At 42.8% G+C, this 20,431-nt stretch overlaps 3 protein-coding genes across 4 annotated transcripts in view; all 3 read right to left on the bottom strand.

The window, feature by feature from the left end:
- Positions 1-2,304, bottom strand: part of ccdc88b (coiled-coil domain containing 88B) — a 44,791-nt gene extending 42,487 nt beyond the window's left edge. For both annotated transcript variants that reach the window (XM_083980179.1, XM_083980178.1), the window contains exons 1-2: positions 2,122-2,304; positions 724-872 (exon numbers count right to left, since the gene is read on the bottom strand). In XM_083980179.1, the coding sequence (XP_083836305.1) occupies positions 724-872; positions 2,122-2,181 (209 nt within the window). In that variant the 5' untranslated portion in view covers positions 2,182-2,304. The remainder of the gene's footprint in view (positions 1-723; positions 873-2,121) is intronic.
- Positions 2,305-4,458: 2,154 nt separating this feature from the next.
- Positions 4,459-9,017, bottom strand: rom1b (retinal outer segment membrane protein 1b; the record flags this gene model as incomplete). Its single annotated transcript, XM_083981221.1, has 5 exons — positions 4,459-4,698; positions 5,929-6,175; positions 6,707-6,894; positions 7,331-7,573; positions 8,871-9,017. 5 exons carry the CDS (start codon positions 9,015-9,017, stop codon positions 4,459-4,461), a joined length of 1,065 nt encoding a protein of 354 aa, XP_083837347.1.
- A 1,912-nt stretch (positions 9,018-10,929) lies between these two features.
- Positions 10,930-16,910, bottom strand: LOC310992845 (uncharacterized protein; the record flags this gene model as incomplete). Its single annotated transcript, XM_083981069.1, has 6 exons — positions 10,930-13,806; positions 14,379-14,486; positions 14,645-14,711; positions 15,455-15,583; positions 16,021-16,049; positions 16,884-16,910. 6 exons carry the CDS (start codon positions 16,908-16,910, stop codon positions 13,117-13,119), a joined length of 1,050 nt encoding a protein of 349 aa, XP_083837195.1. The 3' UTR covers positions 10,930-13,116.
- Between the last annotated feature and the right edge of the window lie 3,521 nt (positions 16,911-20,431).

Genomic DNA, 20,431 nt, shown 5'->3' on the forward strand with positions numbered 1-20,431 from the left:
AGACGACTCTTCATTATGCTGCCTTTGCTTATTGAGACTGGACCAGACAAAGGCAACATATTCCCTCTGCAGTCTAAGAGAGTTTACATGCCATCTCTGCATATGATGTAATGTGAGCCAGCTGTGTGACTTTTGTTTATGGGATAGCATGCTAACATTAACTAATTAGGTAATTCACATCAGGATAAGTTGTGCAGGTGTTTGATCATGAGACATGTAATCCTGATGATGGCACTGGATTAAATGTGAGCTGAAGACCAAACTATTCATTCTGAGGAGGATATTGTTATCCCTAAAGCTTTAGCTACCACCAGCATATTATACTCACTTATTACTTATTAGTTTTACTTATTTCAGTGGTTTTTAATGGGTTTCAAACTACAAATTGCCATGGAATTAAATTGTAGAATGAGTTGTGGACCCATTTCTACTTTCTAACTTATTAATGAAAGCCATGGCCAGTTTTTGCAACTGACCACAAGGTTGCACTCGTTTTTTTTGTTTTGAAATTTCTTCACCACAAATGGCTCAGAATGAGCACTTTGCACTCGTCTATATTTTATTTCTAATTCAAAATGTAACTATTTCTCTAACATTACCAGTTCACTGGAAAATGTCCCCACATTCATCAAATTAGTTCATATTTCCCTTTGTCTGGTGGTCACTTTTATGGCAGTGCAGAGCTGCGAGGCAATGAAGCAAGTAAAGCTAAATCAATCTTACATGACCCTCATGACCTCATTGAGGAAAATCCCATTGGTCAGCCTGAGGTAGCGATCCCGGGCACTCTGGGAGTTTGAGTTCACTTCCATGTACTGACTGTAGAGCGGCACGCCGTCCTCCCTCTCCACCATCTTCTCAAACAGCTGAACCTGTGAGAGACAGGGAGCGATTATCTTGTGGGTCTGGAAAAGAGCTTGAGTGCGCGTCAGGAAGTGGACAAGACAAGGAAGAGATAGGAGCAGAAAATAGATACAGAGAGAGAGAGAGAGCGACGGGGAGATGGAGAGGCATGAACATTTTCACACAGGAAGCCACTTGAGTTGGTGCACCTGTCTGGACAGGTGGGATCTGTGCACTCACACTGGGAAGCACTTCACAGTGACAGGCAGCCAAGCAGGACTGCAGCCAAGGTCCCTCTCTCCTCTAAGAAGAGCTGTGCCAATGCAAACTGCAATATAATGAGGTTTATTCCCACCTGCACCTTCTAAAAACTGCACTGTGGGTAAACAGAGTAACAAGCTCCAGTCGGTTCAGCTGATGAGGTGAGGCAGAGGAGCTGGTGACCCCGTGCAGCTGGGCACACGTGGCAGCAGAGCAGTTACAGTGATTGTCCTTCAACATATGTGACACAGGGTGAAAGCTCTCGTGTCAGTGAATAGCCGCCCTGCTGAAGTGCCCTTGAGCAAACGCTGCCCTCTGCCAGCTGTAGGCATCCTGTCGAGAAAACTGACCTTTGACCCCAGTCTTTGGAAGGGGGGACAACAACAACAACAACAACAACAACAAAGAAAATCCTTTTTAAGCTTCAGCACAGTCTCGCACTATAGCATAAATACTGTTCATTGACCAGAAGGAGAAAAAATCCCCCTGGGCCGATTGGTTTCCCATGTGGAAACCCCCCAGCTGGAAATTCAGTCTGTTTCTAATGCAACAAATCCTCAGATGATTTCACTGAGACTGTAGCCTATTCTCTTGAATGCGCAGTAAATAACTTTGTGTTATTTGTCTAATCTGAAACTGCCCAAGGACACGGAAGTGTCAAAGCTGGGAGAGAAAACAAAAAAGCTTGGTCACTAAGAGGCAGGGGAAGCTGCTAAAAGGAGAAGTTTGTTTTGCTGTACACAATAGAGAAAATAGATAGTCTTAACGCTGTTTTTGCTGTTTTTCCAACTGCTTCTTTTATATTTATGTGGGTGAATAGCTACCAGAAAAAAAAACAGGCTGCTGAAAAAGATACCAAGTCATAAGTATTTGTGACTAGAATTAAAGTAGGATTTAGGTGACTGTCCGCGCTCTGCTCCGTTTTTTAGACGATCCTCGTGTTTTATTCTCTTCTCCGCGCCTCTAGAAATGATGACCTTTTCTCTAACTCAAAGTGATAAATGATGAATGACGTACCCACTGCGCCAACGCACTTTCCATGAATTCCTCAATTATCTCCATAATGTTTGAGTCCATTGTTGTGCTAGGAGAGCTGTGAAACACTACAGAATGTCGCTAATTAAAAATATTATCAACGCCATATGAGCAATGAATCACAGAGAGAGAATCCATCTCCCATCAAGTGGAGTACTTTGACATTTTCTGCGGCCCCGTCCCCTCCCTCCACCTTCCTCTTCCTGTTCTCTGTCAACGTGTGTGTGCGTCTGACTCTGCGTTTGTCAGTTTCATTGCAAAACCACACCGGATTTTCAAAACTCACATGTTGCGTCTCTCTCACACACGCACACGCACACGCACACATACTCACACACTCAGTTTGCGGGTGTTCCCAGCACTGTGACTAAGACTGAGGCCTGTAAAGATGACAGAAAGTTCACTGTTTTATCTGCTAACATTAAAATGTTGCATAAAAAATAATTTATTTGCAGCATTTTTTTTATTTATTTTTTATTTATGATCAAGGCTACAGAGCAACATGAAGATATTTGATGTTTTAAACTCCAAATTTAACCAAACATTATTTCCAAAAGAAGAAACGAATCGCCACGGGGCCTGGTGTCAAGTCTTACACTCTGAATGAACTTTTTTTCTCTGAATGAACTTTTTCTTTTTTTCTTTCTTTCTTTCTTTTTTCTTTTTGCACCAACAAGTTGTCAGAGCTGTGGTGTTTAGCCAGCAGAGCCCAGTCCAAACCCACCAAACCTCTGTGCTCTAGCGCCCTCTGCTGGCCTGACCCTGTTTTTTTTAATAAGGCTTCATAGAGAATCACATTGTTGTCACCATAACAAAGACACTGGGGAAAGTGTAACTAGGCAGCCTTCCATCTATTTATGTACACAACACAACACTTACCGCAGAGTGACCTCCATTTTAAGAAACAGTCTCTGTGTCTGCAGTAGGCTACCTACAGTACTTTTCCATATTCTATTGATTGATTATTGGTGGCATATGGATTAGTTGCAGACAGTATTAACCCCTTTCTATCTGGATATAAAGACAGGTGGTCACATGGTTCAGGTGTCATTTACTTTAATTCTGGGAAACTCCAATGTTTAAGAGAATTACTTGCCAATTTTATTTGTTCTTCCATTTTTAAATTAGTATTTTCATTTGGTTTGTTGTAATTATTCAAGAAAACTAATTAACTGACCCTAAAGCAAACGTTTCAACCTCCACATCCTTTTTTTTTTTTTTTTTTTAATAATTAATGAACATGTCTTTCTGCAACCACTAAAATCATGTTCAACTACTTGTTATGAATAAAACAAGACATTCCTTTGACTTGTTCTGTGATAGAGTTTTATTTAAGAAGAATGAGCACACATGGGATATACCTGTAGGACAGATCACCACGTTATATACTTTTGCGAACAAAAAAGCATTTAAAAATGGCTTTGCTTTATAAAAAAAAAACGCACTTCCAAAGTCATTGTATCAGTGTGCTGCCTCTGTGTGATGGAGTGTGTTCGCTGCGTGCTGTCAGTGTGTGCTGATACTGCTTGTGCAGCAGTTCTGGGATTAACTACACCAGGATTATCAGATTGTTTCAGAGCTGCCAGAATAGACTAGATGACGGCTTCATATAGGGCACCACACTCACATACACATACACACACAGACACACACACTTAATCCAACTCTCCTTGCTAAACTCAGATAACCCACAGTCAGTTTATACTCTATAATATGTACAAAAGGAAACCGACACTACAAAGCAGTTAAAAACTTCTACCTTTAATGTATAATTCACGTGCGTTGCCATTTTTAGGTTCCTAAGCATTTCATTGCAGTTCAGTACAAAGTCTACAGCTGTGAGATGAATAATACAGTGCACATGGGATGAACTTTATAGCATCATGTGATTGTGACTGTGCCAAATTTAAGTCGAAACGTCAAAACGTGTTAAATATGTGTCTTTATATGTACGCTACATCCATTTAAAGTGAATGTACTCTCTTCTAGTTACAACAAAAAGTACTACACATCTCCTGAACAGATTCTCTGATGATTACACACTCACGAGCTCCTGCACAGAAGAGATGTTTGAGATGCTTTGGTGTCTGTGCAGGGCCCGATAAGATTCCCTATGTGTTGCCTTGTTTTGGCCATGTGCGAGGGAGCTGCGGCTGCTGCATTGGTGGAGCATAAATCAAGACTAACATGTCAAAACCCAAAAGGTGTTGTACCCGCCACCAGCCGTCTCACACAACCAAAAAACCACAGACACACCCCTCCCACCCCCCTTGCATCCTTTCCTCATCAACTCTTGTTTGAATGAATATGTTCTCCCCTCTAGCTGGCAGCAGCCTTCTCCGTGGTGTCAGTGGACTTCTCTGCATCCGACCCCTCGCCGTCGGCGGGGTCAACCTGCGCCATCTTTAGCAGGGTGAGGACTTGGACTTTGAATTCCTCGAAGGTTTCTTTCACTCCCTTCTCCAGGAGGTAACCATCGCTGTCTCCTTCTGGTTCCTCCAGAGCCATGGCTCCTTCCACGGCCGTCTGCAGGTACCGCAGGCTCACGAGCACTGAGAGCTGCAGAGGGAAGCAAAGAAGAAGATGCTGTAAAAATGTGAAAAAGAATTTCCCTAGACTCCTAGAGGAACAATAAAGGTCTAAAGTCTAAAGTAACATCTGCAGCCAAAATCTGTGTGCTGGACACAGACGTCCATCAGGTTGAATCACAAATGTATTAATGCTGTATGTTTGTATTCTGTGTTGTGTGTGTGTGTGTGTGTTGTGTGTGTGTGTGTGTGTGTGTGTGTGTGTGTGTGTGTGTGTGTGTGTGTGTGTGTGTGTGTGTGTGTGTGTGTGTGTGTGTGTGTGTGTGTGTGTGTGTGTGTGTGTGTGTGTGTGTGTGTGTGTGTGTGTGTGTGTGTGTGTGTGTGTGTGTGAACCTGAGATGAAAATGATTCATGCTCATTTAATTATGGAAGCACCAACATGATTATTACAAATAGATATAGTTACTGCAGGTGTGTGTATGTCAGCCTACAAGATGATAATAATAATCATAATATAACTGTAGACAATGATAAGGTCCAAATAAAATACAAATTATTGATTATCAGACAAAAACTAACCATATGAGTATTGGATAAATAATAACGATGATGTGCTGGACCTTACTTAAAAAAAAATTAAAATGAAACTTACAATTTAAACCCACCCCTAACTTCCATGCAGCCCCTTCCACGTGATGGATTCACCTTGCAAAACTTATTATGTTCACTATTTAATGGCTCTTCATTGTGACATTACCGGTACCATATGACTTATTGTCGGCTTTATCACATGCTTCCTCTTCCCTCTTTTGTTTGGAAATCGAACGTTATCGGCAGCTCGTGCAGCTTCAGGCTGTTTAAACTCTTCACGTGGCCCCTGTCATATGGTGGCTCCGGCCATTTGTCCCCATCAATGTGGACAGGGTGAAAAAAGCATCGCCCTAATCTGATATAGATTAGTTTGTCAGCTGTAGGCAGTGTGTAATGATGCTCTGTTCAACACATGTGTGAGCATCCTGTTCCAGTCTCAGGTTCGTCATTTGGAGAGTAACTCATCAATATTTGCTTATATGCGGTTGAAAGACGGATGTCAATGTGTGTCAGTGATTTTTTCTGTTTTTGTTTCATCAGATTCTTAAAACTCTGAGTTCTCTGTGTGTATGTGTGAGAAACTTCTTACCCAACTGTCCAGACAAACGCTGCACTTTCCTCTATTTTACCACAATTGCAGATTAAGGCATGTTGCTCGCTGGTTACCCACCTGTATGAAGATGACAGACAGCACGCCGGGACCAGTTGAATTCAGCACATCCATGTAGTACTGGACGAGCGCCTGCCTGCAGCCACGGCTGTACAGGTTGAGCTCCTCTGCTTGGTACTCGTAGCTGTAGTGGGCACTGTTGTCTGTCAGGCGGTACTGCAGGCAGGGGCGGGGGGAGGCAGGGTTACAGCAGCTGAAAGGAACGCCATCCAGCAGGTAACGACCGTCCACGTTACTCCGAATACGACTGGAGAGAGAAGAGGAAGAGGGAGGGATAGTTAAAAAGAAATGGGAAGAGACGGGAATGAAAAGACATTCATCTTCTGGGAGGTAAAGGCACAAAAAGTGTTAAAGTCAGTCAAGCTGAAGGTCTGACTTTTCGCTCAATACACTGAGAAATGCACAGTGCCCTGAAAACAAGTGTCACAACCTTTCTGTTTATTCATTCCTTTTTACTTGCTTCATCTTTGACCAACCTTTCCATCCATTTCAGTCAGTCGCTTCAAAAGTAAAGGCCAGAGTTATTTTTAATGCACTCCTCCTCGGCCGCCCTCACATCACTCTTTTTCCTCCCAGCATCCCTCCCTCCTTCCTTTAAAATATGTTGTTTGACCTTTTTAGATGTGAAGTCTATTTATCTGTCTCTAACCCTCTATTTCCTTTTCTTATCTTCTAAGTAATCCCTTCATCAGTCCATTGTTTTCTCCTTCTAGTTCATCATCAAACCTCCCTGCATCTCATTGTCATTTGCTCTTTACTTCACTGCAGTTTCACTCACTCCTTGACGTCCTTGGAGGTGTAGTCCAGGTATCTGTTGCTGACCCACTGAACCTCGAACCAGTCCTTGAAGTTGCTGTTTCCACAACAGCGAAACTCCATCTGCAGGCGATCGATGGTCTCCTTCTGAAAACAGCGGCCTGGCACGTCCGTGTCCTTGTAGAAACGAATGCCGTTCCTCAGTCCCACCTGACAGGAGGGGGAGAGAAAAGGGAAAGGAGGTGAAGCAGATTCTTTTTATCTGAGATTTTTGAGCATAGTTGTAAATGTCAACAAAAAATGTTTTTAAATGGTAAATGTAACTGTAATTTGATCATAATATGTCTGGTTTGTTGGTAAAAATCGTCCAAATTATTAATGAATGAAGATGAGGGTTCCAATCTTTCCAATCCAATATAAATACTGAGAAATATTCTTACAGTTTGTTATTTTTGTCTTATTTTCAAATAGAATAAAATTGTCCACCCCTCCTCTCTACTCCAAACACTGTGAACTCTACAGGTGGTGGACTCTTTCTGCCATATCAGTTTAATGCAGAGCACTTTGAGGATGAGGAAGCGTTGTCTTGATATGGGGCAGATCTCTTTGGTGACACCTATTCTACTCCCAGTGATTGACCCCTCACCTTCAGGGATTCCTCCAGGCTTCCCTGCAGGGCGAAGCTGAGTATCACGACGACCAGGAGCAGACAACAGAGCAGCGCGGCTACGAAGAACCAGCCCAGCAGGAGGACCTTCCAGCGGGGGAAACGGCTCACGTCCAGGGAGTCCTGACACACACGACTGGCAACCCAGTTGGTGCCGATGGAGGCCAGGCCGACCATCATCAGGATGTTGGGCACCACGTGGATCTCTGTGTTGTCCATTACCTCGAGAAAGGAAGAGCACAGTCAAAGACAATAGGAGGCACAGGAGCAGCAGCCAACTGCAGGTCACTCTGTCGTCTCCTCTGCCCACTTTAGCAGGTAATAACCCTGAATTCATTTTCCCTTATCTATTCTACAAAATTACCCTGGCTGCCAAAAGATTCAATTAGCTGCTGATACGCTGGATGCAAAGGCTACTATGGCAACACAATGACACCTTTAATACATTGCCCTGGTTGCAACAAAAGTCAATTATGAACTCAAATCATTACTTCTTAAAAGCCTTCCAGCCGTAAAGACCATTTTCCCTATTGTTGTTTTTAAAATTACCATTAAAACCAAACCAGTACTGATGCAGCCGTCTAATATCCTCACATCTGTGCAGCCATATGTGCCCTTTATCACATTCAGGACTGTTTTTTTGCAGTCTTTGGGAGGAAATAATTTCTGCTTCATTAAAAATTGTCAGTTTTGTCTATGATCTGTAAAAAGTAAAGTGCCAAAGACATTTCCGATGTGAGATGACATGTTTGAGTAACAAATAAAAGAGGATTAAGCTCCTGTGAAACATTTTGTAAGAACTTTTTCTTCTTGTATTTCACTCACTGCGGTCTTCTCAATGCCAACTCAATAACACTTTGCTACACAATTAAGAGACAAGAGAATCAGATTCTCTCATTGGAGATCAATAGTTGTCTAAAGGCATACATTCATGCCCTGCAGCTTCACTCTGCAGCCCAGTGGATATCAATGCTTCCAACCTATCCAGATCAATCAGCGATCTATTAAGCCCAATAACTAGTTGACTTCAAATGGCACCAAACCAAGGAGAAGTCATGACCTTCACCTGCTGGTCACGTTACCTACCTACATTCAATACACTTTTAATGCTTTTGACATGCTTCATCTTGCATCCTTGAATTTTAACATGCATGGATGTGCCTGAGTGTCACTGTGTGTGTGTTTACACCAGTGTTTTGAGTGCCGTGTGTTTGTATTTGTGGATTAAACTGCAGAGCTAACTTTAAATAAAAGCCACTGATAAGAGACAGCACAGCAGACTCAGTAAACAACCACGAGCAAAGGCAAAACTCTGAGCATATAAACCAATGTTTGCGTAACTTTGACTGAAATCATGCCGGCGTTTCCAAACTGCAGCCCCACTCGGCCCGCAAGTCTCCAAGTTGACATTGCAGTGAGTGAGTGTATGTGTGTGTGTGTGTGTGTGTGTGTGTGTGTGTGTGTGTGTGTGTGTGTGTGTGTGTGTGTGTGTGTGTGTGTGTGTTTTGCCCCTCTCTACCTCAGCCCTTCGGAGCAGCTCTGTCTTAAGGTAAACCCCGAGACAAAAGACGAAGACCCCACACATGACTGCCGTCCAGGACAGCAGCCACAGGCCCTGGGCGAGGCGCACCCGCCGCTGCTGGGTGAACTTCATCTTCAGCAGCATCTTTAACGACTCACTATCACGCACCAATCAACACAATGACAAGAAAAATGAATAAGAAAAAGGAGTTTAGTTATTTTTGGTAAAAAATAAAATCAATCCAGAGGTGGCCGGCTGCATGTAAAAAGCAGAAGGTTGTGTTCAATGTTGCAGAAATATGGAGGTCAGTGCAGGCCTTGCACTTTGGTGAGTTATTAAGCAGGTTGAGCTCATCTAAGTTGTTCCAGGTGGAGCGGATAAGCAGGTAGATCCCTTAGATGGTGGAAGGGCACTGTCGACCTCAGAGGATAATGCACAAGCTTTCTCCTGGATGCTGAAATTGTCCAAAGAAAATTCTTTATAATCCAATTCAGTATCAGAAAACCTTGGGAAAATGTGAGAAAACTTCTGATGGGTGAAGTTTGGAGAAAGAGATATTCCTTTTTCTGAAGATGACAGGTTTCCCCCTTCAAGTTAATTGGTCAATCCACCGTAGTCCCCCCTTCAAGCTGAAACCAACGATTTCCTCCTTGTGACGTGATGTCGTCTTTTGATGGCGCCCCTCTGGGTCTCTGAATGTGCGGCGCCCCCCTAAACCGCTGTAGCCATGGTCGGAGGACACAGAGACTGACCAAAGTCGAGAGTTTGGAGCCGTAATCCGCCGAACAGAGTCCCTGGGATCCTATTAAAGTCCAGGGGCCAATGGGAAAGCAGGCCAGTGTCTGATCAGCAAACTTATTCTGATATGTAGTTACCTATGGGAGGGCCTTATGGACTATTATGACAGGTGGACTTACCTGAAACCCATCAGCTCAGACTGGAGCACTATGGATGCATCAGAGAAACTGAGAAAATATCACAGCTGCTAACCGAGGATATCATGAGATCTGAGAGTGTGTAACTAAAACTAAGTTAACTTCGTGTTTGTATAGTTAGGAAAAGAGAAAGTTTGTAGCTGAGAGAAAATGGCCCCACATTTCTGCCTTTACTTCCAACACTAGCAAATGTCACACTTAGCCTGTAAAAATCAGTAATCATTTTATTTACTTCTAAAGTTGTTTCCATCAACTTATAAAAGAAGAAATCTGTAAACCCACAACACAATTAGCTACGCAGTGCCGGACTGTGAGAGAAATGAGGGAAAACATCACACGTTTAAAGCATCAGTGCTCTGGTTTAAGGCCTGACGGCACCACATGTCAGGGTTCACCCATTCAACATGTCATTGATTGAAATCTTGACTGAAATCAAGTCAATATCTTCCTCAAACTGACTTGAGGGTTTGTGTGGAGGATGGTCAGACAGAGGCTTGTACGTGTAAAGTGAAAGTAAGCCAATGAAGGGGAGAGTTATGCTTGTATGGGATTATGAATACAGTGCAGTAGGGAGGGAGGTTGGTGGGGTTGGATCAATGGGATTAAACTGTTATTATTATAAGTATTCATGACAGCTTGAGTCAGAGCTACAGCGAGGCCGAGGCCACTCTCACTCTCACGCTACCAGTTCTTACCAGACGAAGACAAACACTCAACCCATAATTGAAGAAATTATCCTTTAATGTATTTTTATCGTACCAACATTAATCACATCTGTTGTGGATCACTTAAATAGAGAGATTGACTGAAACATTTAACTCCATCTCTGCTGCGTAGTGGCAGAGGTGAAAATTTTAGTCAGTCGTACCATTGTAGTATGAATTTTTAGTCATATTGCAATGAAGATTTGGTATAGACATTCAAGAGGTCATATTGTCTTTTGTTGTTTGTTTATGAAAAGCAATGTTATCTGCTCGGATGTTTGAAGTTGACAAAGAGAGAAATAATGACGTAATGACAATCTGAGGAGTTGCATTAATTTAATGTGATTATTTTTATTGGTGGAACAGCTGCAGTGGCACAGATACATGAAGATGAGCAGTATTCATAGCTGTATAATGTAGAGGGGGGGATGTACATTGACAGGAGGTGAGGGCTGCACACACTGAAATAACTAATATGTCGCTGTTGCACACAAACTAATCTACTTTGTCATGACAACTCTCCAACTTTAAATCTTCACTGTACATTTTTACTCTGTTTTCTTAAGCAGCTTCACACAACTACCCTGAGCATCACCATATTTCAGAAAGGTACAATCAATGTATTATATCTACACAGACACAGATACAGCAGCATGCAAAAGTTCAATATTTTTATGTTAATGTGAACAGTTAAAGCAGAAGTAAGCGATCCGGTTGTTTTGGCTAACTTTTTGTCAGCCAATGGAGTTAGCAGTCCCCGCCCTCGTCCCTACGTCACCACATTCACGCGCATCCCTTGGCTGCACACACAGAGAGGACCGCCCCTTTATGCCGTTCTCTCTCCTCATTGGATAAAGGTTGTAGGATACAAGGAAAGTTTTCTCCTCGGCTTACAGCAGAGCAGAGTGACTGACAGACCCGTGTTTCAGACCAAACACTCTATATAAGTGATTGCTATCGGAAGATATAACTATTTAAGACTTATATTAACACAAACATTCCGCTTACTTCTGCTTTAAGCAAGTGGAACATTAAACAATCTCCAAAAGGCATAAAGTTAAACATGAAACACACTTTTGCAATATTTTTTTTTAGCAATAACAGTGCATTATTTTCATTTTCTACAATTTTAGAGTGCAAAGGGGAAACAAAGCAGCACCCTGCAAAAGAATGGGAAACCCAGGAGACTTGAGTTCTCAGATAACTTTGACCAAGGTATCAGACAAGATATTTACTATTTACACGCTGTGATAGTTTCCAAAGGGAAAAGGCCCAAACCTTTGCTACAGGCCCTTTTTTTCCTGTCATTTTTAAAAGATGAAAATAAAATAAAATAATATTGTTTAAAATTTAAAGGGAATGTGTCATCTGTAACTTTATGCCCTTTAGGGATCATTTCATCTTCCACTTGCTTAACTGTTCACATTAACAGAAATTTAGACCAGGGGTGCCCAAATTTTGGCATGCCACTATAATATAAACAATTACACACAGGTAGAGTAATTCTAAAGGCTTCCTATTCCTTCATCTTCTGTACCGCTTATCCTACTAGGGTTGTGGGATTTTTTTTGCTCACTTAAAATCCTATTTCTCACAAATCAGTTAATTTTTAATATAGCAGTGTATTGTTCACAAATATCAAGTACAACCATTAAAAATGAACAATGACAAGGACCGAATGAGATTATTTCTCTGTAGCATTCAACTGTTTCTCATTGATGCTGATGATACCACACGCTGCTGCTGAAAGATTAATGGATGACTACTGTGAACTCACTGAAGTGTGTGTGAAAAGAGAGTAAGTGGGGCTCTCTGCACTGTTCTGGGTTTGAAAAGGCTCTATCACTCTTTGTCACTCGCAAGTCATGTATTAAATTACATGAATTAAAAGCTCAACCGTCTGACATAAAACCACATTACTGATTCCTGCACGCTGACCTGTTATTCTTATTGTAGGTGCACAGTTGCAGAAGTCCTTAAACTCTTGTAATTTTAAACAGTCTTTCATTTTACTAATAGTATCAACAGCAGGTGAGTTCACCACTGAATGAAGAACAGTTTAAACCCTTTCTATCATTGTCAGAGATGCATTTTATCAAAGATAATATTGCGTTTCTCATTTCTTCTCTCTATAATTGGGGCCATTAAACACAGGAGCCATATACTGAAGTCCATGTCACAGAAACATTATGCCATTAACATACTGTCAATCAGTTTGGGAGAAAATTACAAGGTTATAACGGAATGGATGGTAAATGAGACATTATTACAAATATCAATTAAACAGAAAGACATTTATAAAGCATACTTTTAAACTGAGGACTATAATAAAAGTTGTTCTGTTACTGTAGCCTATGTCATTTTTAAAAAATATTCTTGCCATTACAGGTTTTGTTGATGCGGTTGTTACAACAATATTGGTTGTTTTTGTATCATACCTCCAGTTTTGGCAATTTTCAAGTTCTAGAATCAAGTAGATTATATATAATACAATTTAAAATTATATACAAGTCAAAACCATCGCTCTGCCACAGAAATCTGGAGGAGCACTATCTAAATCAACAATAAATATACAATTCAAGGCAGTAAAATGAGAATATAGATTCATCCTGTCATAGTATTGGACGTAATTTTCACTCTGCCTGTTTCTTCTGCTCCCCCCACCCACTCCTTCCCAGCCTGGGGCTCCGTCCCACCACCAGGCTCCTTCTGGGTCTGCAGCTGCTGCATGAAATCATCCAGGATGTGTTGGGCCGACATGGAGGTCACATTCACAACGTCCTGCCCCAAAAGCGTTACCTGCACCCCTGCCTTCCCACCCCAGCTGTCCCCACCCACATGGGCCTGCGGGAGGCTTGGAGGGCTGTTGGTGTGGTGGTTGGTGGCCAACGGAGGCTGCTGCTGCTGCTGCTGCTGCTGCTGGCTTTGGGGATAGAGAGGCTGAGGTCTGGCAGCATAACCAGCAGCCATTTTCTTATAGATAGCAGTGCTGATGTCAGACACGGAGAAAGGAGGGCTGTGGCTCGACTTGTGTCGGTTTGAGGGACAGGCCTCAGTTCCTGTTGTCGGCACCTCCTGTTTGAACGGCACGAAGGCTGTGACCCTCTGTGGACCTGCCTCGGATTTTGCTGACCAATCGTGTGCCGCCTCCTCCATTTTAGGAGCGTGGGATTGACTGTCCCCTTGTGGAGAGGTGGAGGAATGGCTGGTTGAAGGGGAGGCAGTCAGAAACTTCTGTATGGTCTCAGATGAATCAAAGTGCTTCTCCAGTAAATCCTTTATCAAGCATGGTACCTGAGGTAGAGCAAACACAGACGTTAACTCTGATTTCAATCTATGCACAGGTTTGTTGTGTTTTGCTGGTAAATAATTTGTTATGTGCTGCTGTTGGTTGAAAACTTCAATTTAATTTCACTGCTTTGTTGAACTTTCAGTAGAGACGCTCTCACTCACTTTTAAAATGTTGCTGCCAAAGAACAGCCACACTGACAACGGTCTCCCTGAACATTATAAATAACACTATGGAGTACAACACAAAATATCAGGAATATGGGATTGAGTGAGAAAGGTTAAATTTCCTTAAAGCAGAGCTATACTATTGGTAAATAGACAAATAAATTGTCTTCCCAGTCTTGGGTTTTACTAGTTTACATGCTCTATAAAGCTGCATAAGAGAAACCAGGACAGGAACAAGTTTTCTTGTCCCTTCTATGAAAATAGTTACACAGGGTGATGTAGTTTCATAATATTGTAGTTTGAATTGAAATACATAAAAAAAAAAAAATAGACCCAGCTAAAAAGGGATAACAGACTGATCCCTCAGTGATTTCTTCTGCTAAATGCCCAGAAGATGGCGCTGTGCTCACATTGATGTTCTCCAAGGCTGCGATGGTCCTGTGGGCGTCCTCCAGCTCTGAGCCCAGCTGGGACACACGATTTAGCAGGTACTTTCTTTCACTGCTCAGGCTCTCTGACTGTACACACACACACAAATGATAATGCACACTTAATTGACATTTGCATGGAAATAGCTTGCAGGCTGTGAATGCAATCAGTCAGGTAAAAGATAAGATCCCTCTGTTCTCATTTTGCTCATGGCCGCCCCAGCCTTATCTCCATGTGTGTTTCTCACCGCTATGTGAAGGTGTTCACCCAGCAGGTTGTTGGCCTGTTTTGTTCCAGTGTGGGTCTCCAGAAGGCTGTGACAACACAAAGAAGGAAAAACAGCCATAAAACATTGGATTATTTTAATTCAAAGCCTACATGTTATCATTCCTCTACTCTTCACTCTATACTTTCAACATGAGCTTTGTGTGGCAATCGGGACAGTTGTTTTTTGTCAAGTGGTGCTCACAGACTCTCCTAATGAATATCTAACAACTGACTCTAAATTGTGTGGTGACCATTCAGTTGAGTCGCTCCAGTTGGTTGTAGAATGGTTGGTATGTGCCTGGTGGCCGCAGCAGTCATTTGGTTATAAATACAGGTCTGACAGGTCCCTGAGGACAACAAGGGTCTCACTGGTGAGCTTGAAGGGAGAGGACAGATGCATTACGTTCCCCTGTCTCTGTCTAAAATGGGTCACAGCAGAAACCAAAACTGCCACAGTACTGCAAAGGGGGGGGGGGGGGGGGGGGTGAGTGGCCTATTCTGTTCATCCATTATGTCCCATGGATCAATCCATCTACAGAGACTGCTGTGTAAAGCCGTAGGTTTTTTTTTAATTTATTGATTACCAGTCGTTGTGAGTCACTCTGTGGGCGAACACTACAACAATACCCGCTCATATGAGGCATGTTATCCTTCATGTATTACGTCAGACTACAGTGAGCCTTTTGCAGTCCCGTGTCATTTTCAGTTTTTCCTTGTGCCAAGGGGTAGCTGGCTACACAATGTTAATCCGTCATGCATGTTAGATTTTGTTCTGTTTACAATTTCAAACCTTTTATATTTCTCCTTGACATGGCTGAGCTCCTCCCTCGTCCTCTGCAGCTCTGCCTCTAAGCTCTCGATGCAAACCACCGTCTGCAGCAGGTTCTGGTGAAGATCTGCATTCTCCTCCTGCAACGCCCTGAACACACAGGGAGGGGGGAAGTTTTGTCTTTTCAACCAGTGCTGTAATTGCCATGTTAATACATCATATTAATGTACAGAGGGTTTTAAATTAATGAAAGACAGTTTTTCTTCTTTTTGCATCTTTTCTTTATTCCACATCTTGTGTCATGTTGATATCAAACTGTATGTGTTCACTGTGACTAAGTGATATAAAGACTTCATAAAATGGGGGCTTGATGCTCAAACAAGCACTATGAAGATGGCTGCTATATACAGACACTATCATTGAGGACTGCCTGTTCGCCCCTTCCTGTAAAAACAGGAGTGGAGGGAGGGAGGATGGTCACTAATGCGATCAATAACCACTGACCCATCACAAGAGCAGAATGAGACAGAGAGAAATGTGTGAAAAGCTGTGCGCACACTAACAAAGTAAAAAAAAAAGACACTTACTGAAGATGGTCAGCGTCACACAGCGTGTCCTTGAAAAAATAATGAAAGAGAGATAAGAGAAGAGTGAATTATGCTGATGAGTTACAGGAATCATGTAGACATTTATGATATAAGGACAGGACAGGATAGGACTTGTTTTGTTTTTGGTTCTTTCCTCTGGGATGCTGAAATGAAAATGAAACAGTGATTTTCCAGTGTGCACATCTACACTCTGTAAAAGCTATATAATGTTTTTATACAGTCCTTGAAGAGTAAAATGAGCACGTTCCTTGTTACTTATCTGATATGATTGTGGACACTCCCTAAGCAGCAGCCTTGTCACTAGCCACTGTTTGAATTTCAGTGAGAAGGACGAGGTCCAAAAGAACAAAAAACAAATCACTGTCCAAATACAACACACTCTAGATAATTAAGGATACAAAGTAGAGCTTTCCAGCAAAGGAAAAGGGGCAACATAAAATTAATTGACTGAAAAGTTGCTGATTTGAGTCTGCAAAATCTGAGATACAGCATGAGCAACATAAGTAGTTCAGGCTGGACTCCAGATATGTAAAGATCAATAAACAGTGAGCATGAGGACATTGCATCCATCTATTCATTCATTCATTTTTCATATACACTTATTACTGTTTAGTGTTGTGGGAGCTGGAGCCTGGCCCAGGATGCATTGCTGAGGACAGATTGAATAAACTATTGAGTTATGGGCATCCTGAGCCCGGAAATGGAGGCAACCAGAATCGATTAGTTCCATGAACATGAAGCTTAACTGTAGCCAGGACTTTCCTCTTTGTATGCGAATGTGATTATGTGCATATGCATGGATGTGTGTGTCCGTTTGTGTATGTGTGTGTGTGTGTGCTAACCTGACCAGACAAACTAAGAGACCACATCCCCCGCAAAGCAGCAACATGGAAAAGGGGATTGTTATGTAATGTTGTGTGTGTGTTTATTAGTACATAAGTGTACGAGTCTGAGCAGATTCTTACATAAGAGCAACGTGATACCAGCTCTTATTCAACCAACTCACTCTCACATATTACACAGCTCTGGCTGCTAGTGTGAGAGATTTGTCTCAGTGGATGTGTTTTGTGTGTTGTTAACTCTCTCAGCCTACATATCCCAGTCATGCAACCTATACAGTAGCTTGGGGCAGCACACTGAAAACAAATAAATTACATAATTTGACTGGATAAATCAGGTACTTTCAAAGACAGCTTCCCCTGAAAGAACAGGACCATTATCTGCTGCATTGCTGAAGAATGACTCAGCTTGCAGTGCGTAGTTTGACACATCCCACACAGCCTGTGACTCAGCTGCACTGCCTCTGCAAGAGAGGAGCAACTCTCTCTTATGCTCATCCTTTCCTTCTGTGCCGTGATTCTGTCTCTTCATTGCAGTGGTATCTCTTTAGGTCGATTACTGAATTGTTTTACAATTAGACTCGTGATACTTACGTGTGGCAATTAAGCAACCAGATTTCTTTTTCAAGAGAAATGACTCATGATAAGAGCAAAATACCGCATATAAAATACAGACGTTATCGTGTTAACAATTACAAAAAGAGGTAGTGTTACATCACAATTTAAAATAGTTAGAAGCTCATTTTGGATTATTCGCACTTAATAAATAGAAACATGTATTCTCTATTTCAAATGATCATGATACAGCTGGATATATCTTTCTTAGAATTGCCCAATCTGGGAGACATTGGGTTTTTTCCAGAAGGACGGTTGACATTGGTTTCAGTCCCATTATTTTGAACTGAAGCCCGTTTTGACTCATATCCCCTGCAAATTGAATTCACTACTGTCTTTTCTGTCTGATGGTATTCTACTCTTTTAAAAAGAAAACAAAAAGCATCAATAAACTCACCCTTCGTTGTATGGAGTGCCCCACATAACGTGAATGGTGTCGGCCACTCTGCTCTGAACTATGACTGGTAGCTGTGGAGGCCGTGTCTCTGGCCTTGGATGAATCGGACTCGGACCCGAGGCCTGCTCCTGCACCCTGGGCTGAGGATGGAGGGGAGCCGGCCGGCGCTCGGTGCCCAGACCCGGGCTGCCCTTGCTGTGGCAGATGCTGTTGGAAGTGCTGGGTGTGTGAACCGTGAGAAGCAGTGGGCTGCTGTCTGCGGTGGTGGCGTTGTTTGGGTTGGCTGGGTTCAGGGCTGGTGCTGGTGCCATCGGTGAGGTGAGGGCCACATCGGCCATATCTGTCTCCTCCTGACACAGAGCCTCCGCTGGGCGACAGCCTCCTGTCTTTACGGCTACTTCCATGGTGAGTGTTGTGGCCAGCAGAGTGGGGGTGATGATGAGGTGGGGGGCTACCGTGGTGGTTACGACCGACATATGAGATCTGTTTTTCAGGATCGGAGCAGTCTGAGTGTTTCCGAGAGCCGCTGCGAGCTGCTTTCTCCTGCCTGTTGTGCTGTTTCGAATGCTGCAGCCTTTCCTCCCCTGAGGTCTCCTTGTGCTTCTTGGGTGGGAGCTGAGGTTTAACTGGACTAGGTGTTTTGGAGACTGGGACAGGTGCTGTCCCAGTAGTTTTATTATCATTATTCACACCCAAGATGGTGAGGTCTGAGGGACTTATGACTTGCTTTGTTATCTCATCCAGAAAGGCTGAGAACTGCATCTTTCCCTGCACAAAATTTGACCTGGCTTGTTCCATCTCAGCTTGAGTGACTCCTTTTCCTTTCTGTCCAGTCGGATCTCTTTCTTTGGGCACTCTTGGCGACAGCACCTCCATTGACTTAGCCTTACGAATGTCAGCAGGAGGATCCTTGTTCTTGAGGATCCCTTTGCTGGGAAGCTGGATGGAGGACACTGCTCTCTTGGGGCCCCTGGAGACACCCAGCACGATGTCTTCTTCACTAAAAGCCAAGCTGCGGTTCAAACTAGCTGTCTTATACAAAGGCCCGTAGTTCATGTGCGGTGCTCTGGATTTTTCTCTTCCAAGATCGCTTTCATTACCCTGCACAAGGCCTTCTTCACTTCTGCTGTGACCTCGGTCAAGAGCGGAAAAACCTTGCTTTCCCCTATGTCGTGGGCTTGCCTGTGTCTCACTACAAATGCTGCCTTTTTTACCATGTTTAACTGTGGCAAAAACAGTGGGCTCGCTGCTGTCGTCTTCCCGAAAACCTCTGCGTGCATCCAAGATGTTGGAACAAGACAGGGAGTGCTGCGGCCGCTCAGCATGACGAAGAGAGAAAGGATCGTTTGCGCTCGTCTCCGTGTACCAGGAGGAAGAAGAGATGGAGGAAGAGGATGAGGAAAGGGAAGAGGAGGAAGCCCTGGAGAGAGTCACGGGGGTGTGGTGGTTGTAAAGTATTTCATCCTCTTCACTGTGGTGAAAATGTGGCGTTTGATGTTGATGGTGAGCATCATGGTGAGAACTATCATGGAGATAGTGACCATGATGGGGGTGGCGTGGGTGCCCATGGCTGTCATCTGTACTTCTGTCTGCATCGTCAAACAGTGTGTATCTACAACAAACGGGAAAAGGAAAAGAAGGGGTAAAGAAAAATCAGCAACTTTAATGATACAGTAGCATGCAAAAATTTGGGTACCCCTGGTCAAAATTTCTGTTAAAGCGACAACGAGGAGTTTTGGAAAGCAAAATGTTTTCACATTTCCCATGAGCCTCCACGTGCACTGTGAAATTCTTGGACCGGCGCAAGACAGATGAAAGCGAAAGCATTTGCCAAGAAGGTTTTCATTAATCAAAAACAAAAGTCGGAGGTTCAAAGACGATCAGATACCGTCGTAGTTCCGACCATAAACGATGCCAACTAGTGATCCAGAAGCGTTATTCCCATGACCCGCCGGGCAGTGTCCGCAAAACCGAAACCAGGAAATGCTGGGCGAGTCGACCAGTAAATAATAACTATAAAGATAAAACAAAATATTTATCGAAAATTGACCCATTAAAGTGTGGGTAATGTAGATTTATCCACATTAATATGAGACTCTTTTATAACCAAAAGCAAACTCCTCAGCGTCTCTTTAATGTGAACACTTCAGCAAGTGGAAGATTAATCTCCAAAATGTATAAAGTTACAGATGACACATTCCCTATACATTTTAAACAATATACTGTATAGCTATATATATATATTTTTTTCATCTTATTTTTTAAAATGACAGAAAAGGAAAAAGGCCTGCAGCTAGGTTTGGGCATCCTGTAAAGTTACCTAGTAGCCCCCCCCCCCTTTGGAAACTATCACAGTGTATAAATAGTAAATAACTTGTCTAAAACCTTGGTCAAAGTTATCTGAGAGCTCAAGTCTCCTGGGTTTCCCATTCTTTTGTGGGGTGCTGCTCTGTACCCTTTTTCACTCTTTGCTTAAAATATTGCAAAAGAGTGTTTCATGTTTAACTTTATGCCTTTTAGAGATCATTTAATCCTCCAC

The sequence above is a fragment of the Trachurus trachurus genome, assembly GCF_905171665.1.
Source record: "Trachurus trachurus genome assembly, chromosome: 10".
Taxonomy (NCBI): domain Eukaryota; kingdom Metazoa; phylum Chordata; class Actinopteri; order Carangiformes; family Carangidae; genus Trachurus; species Trachurus trachurus.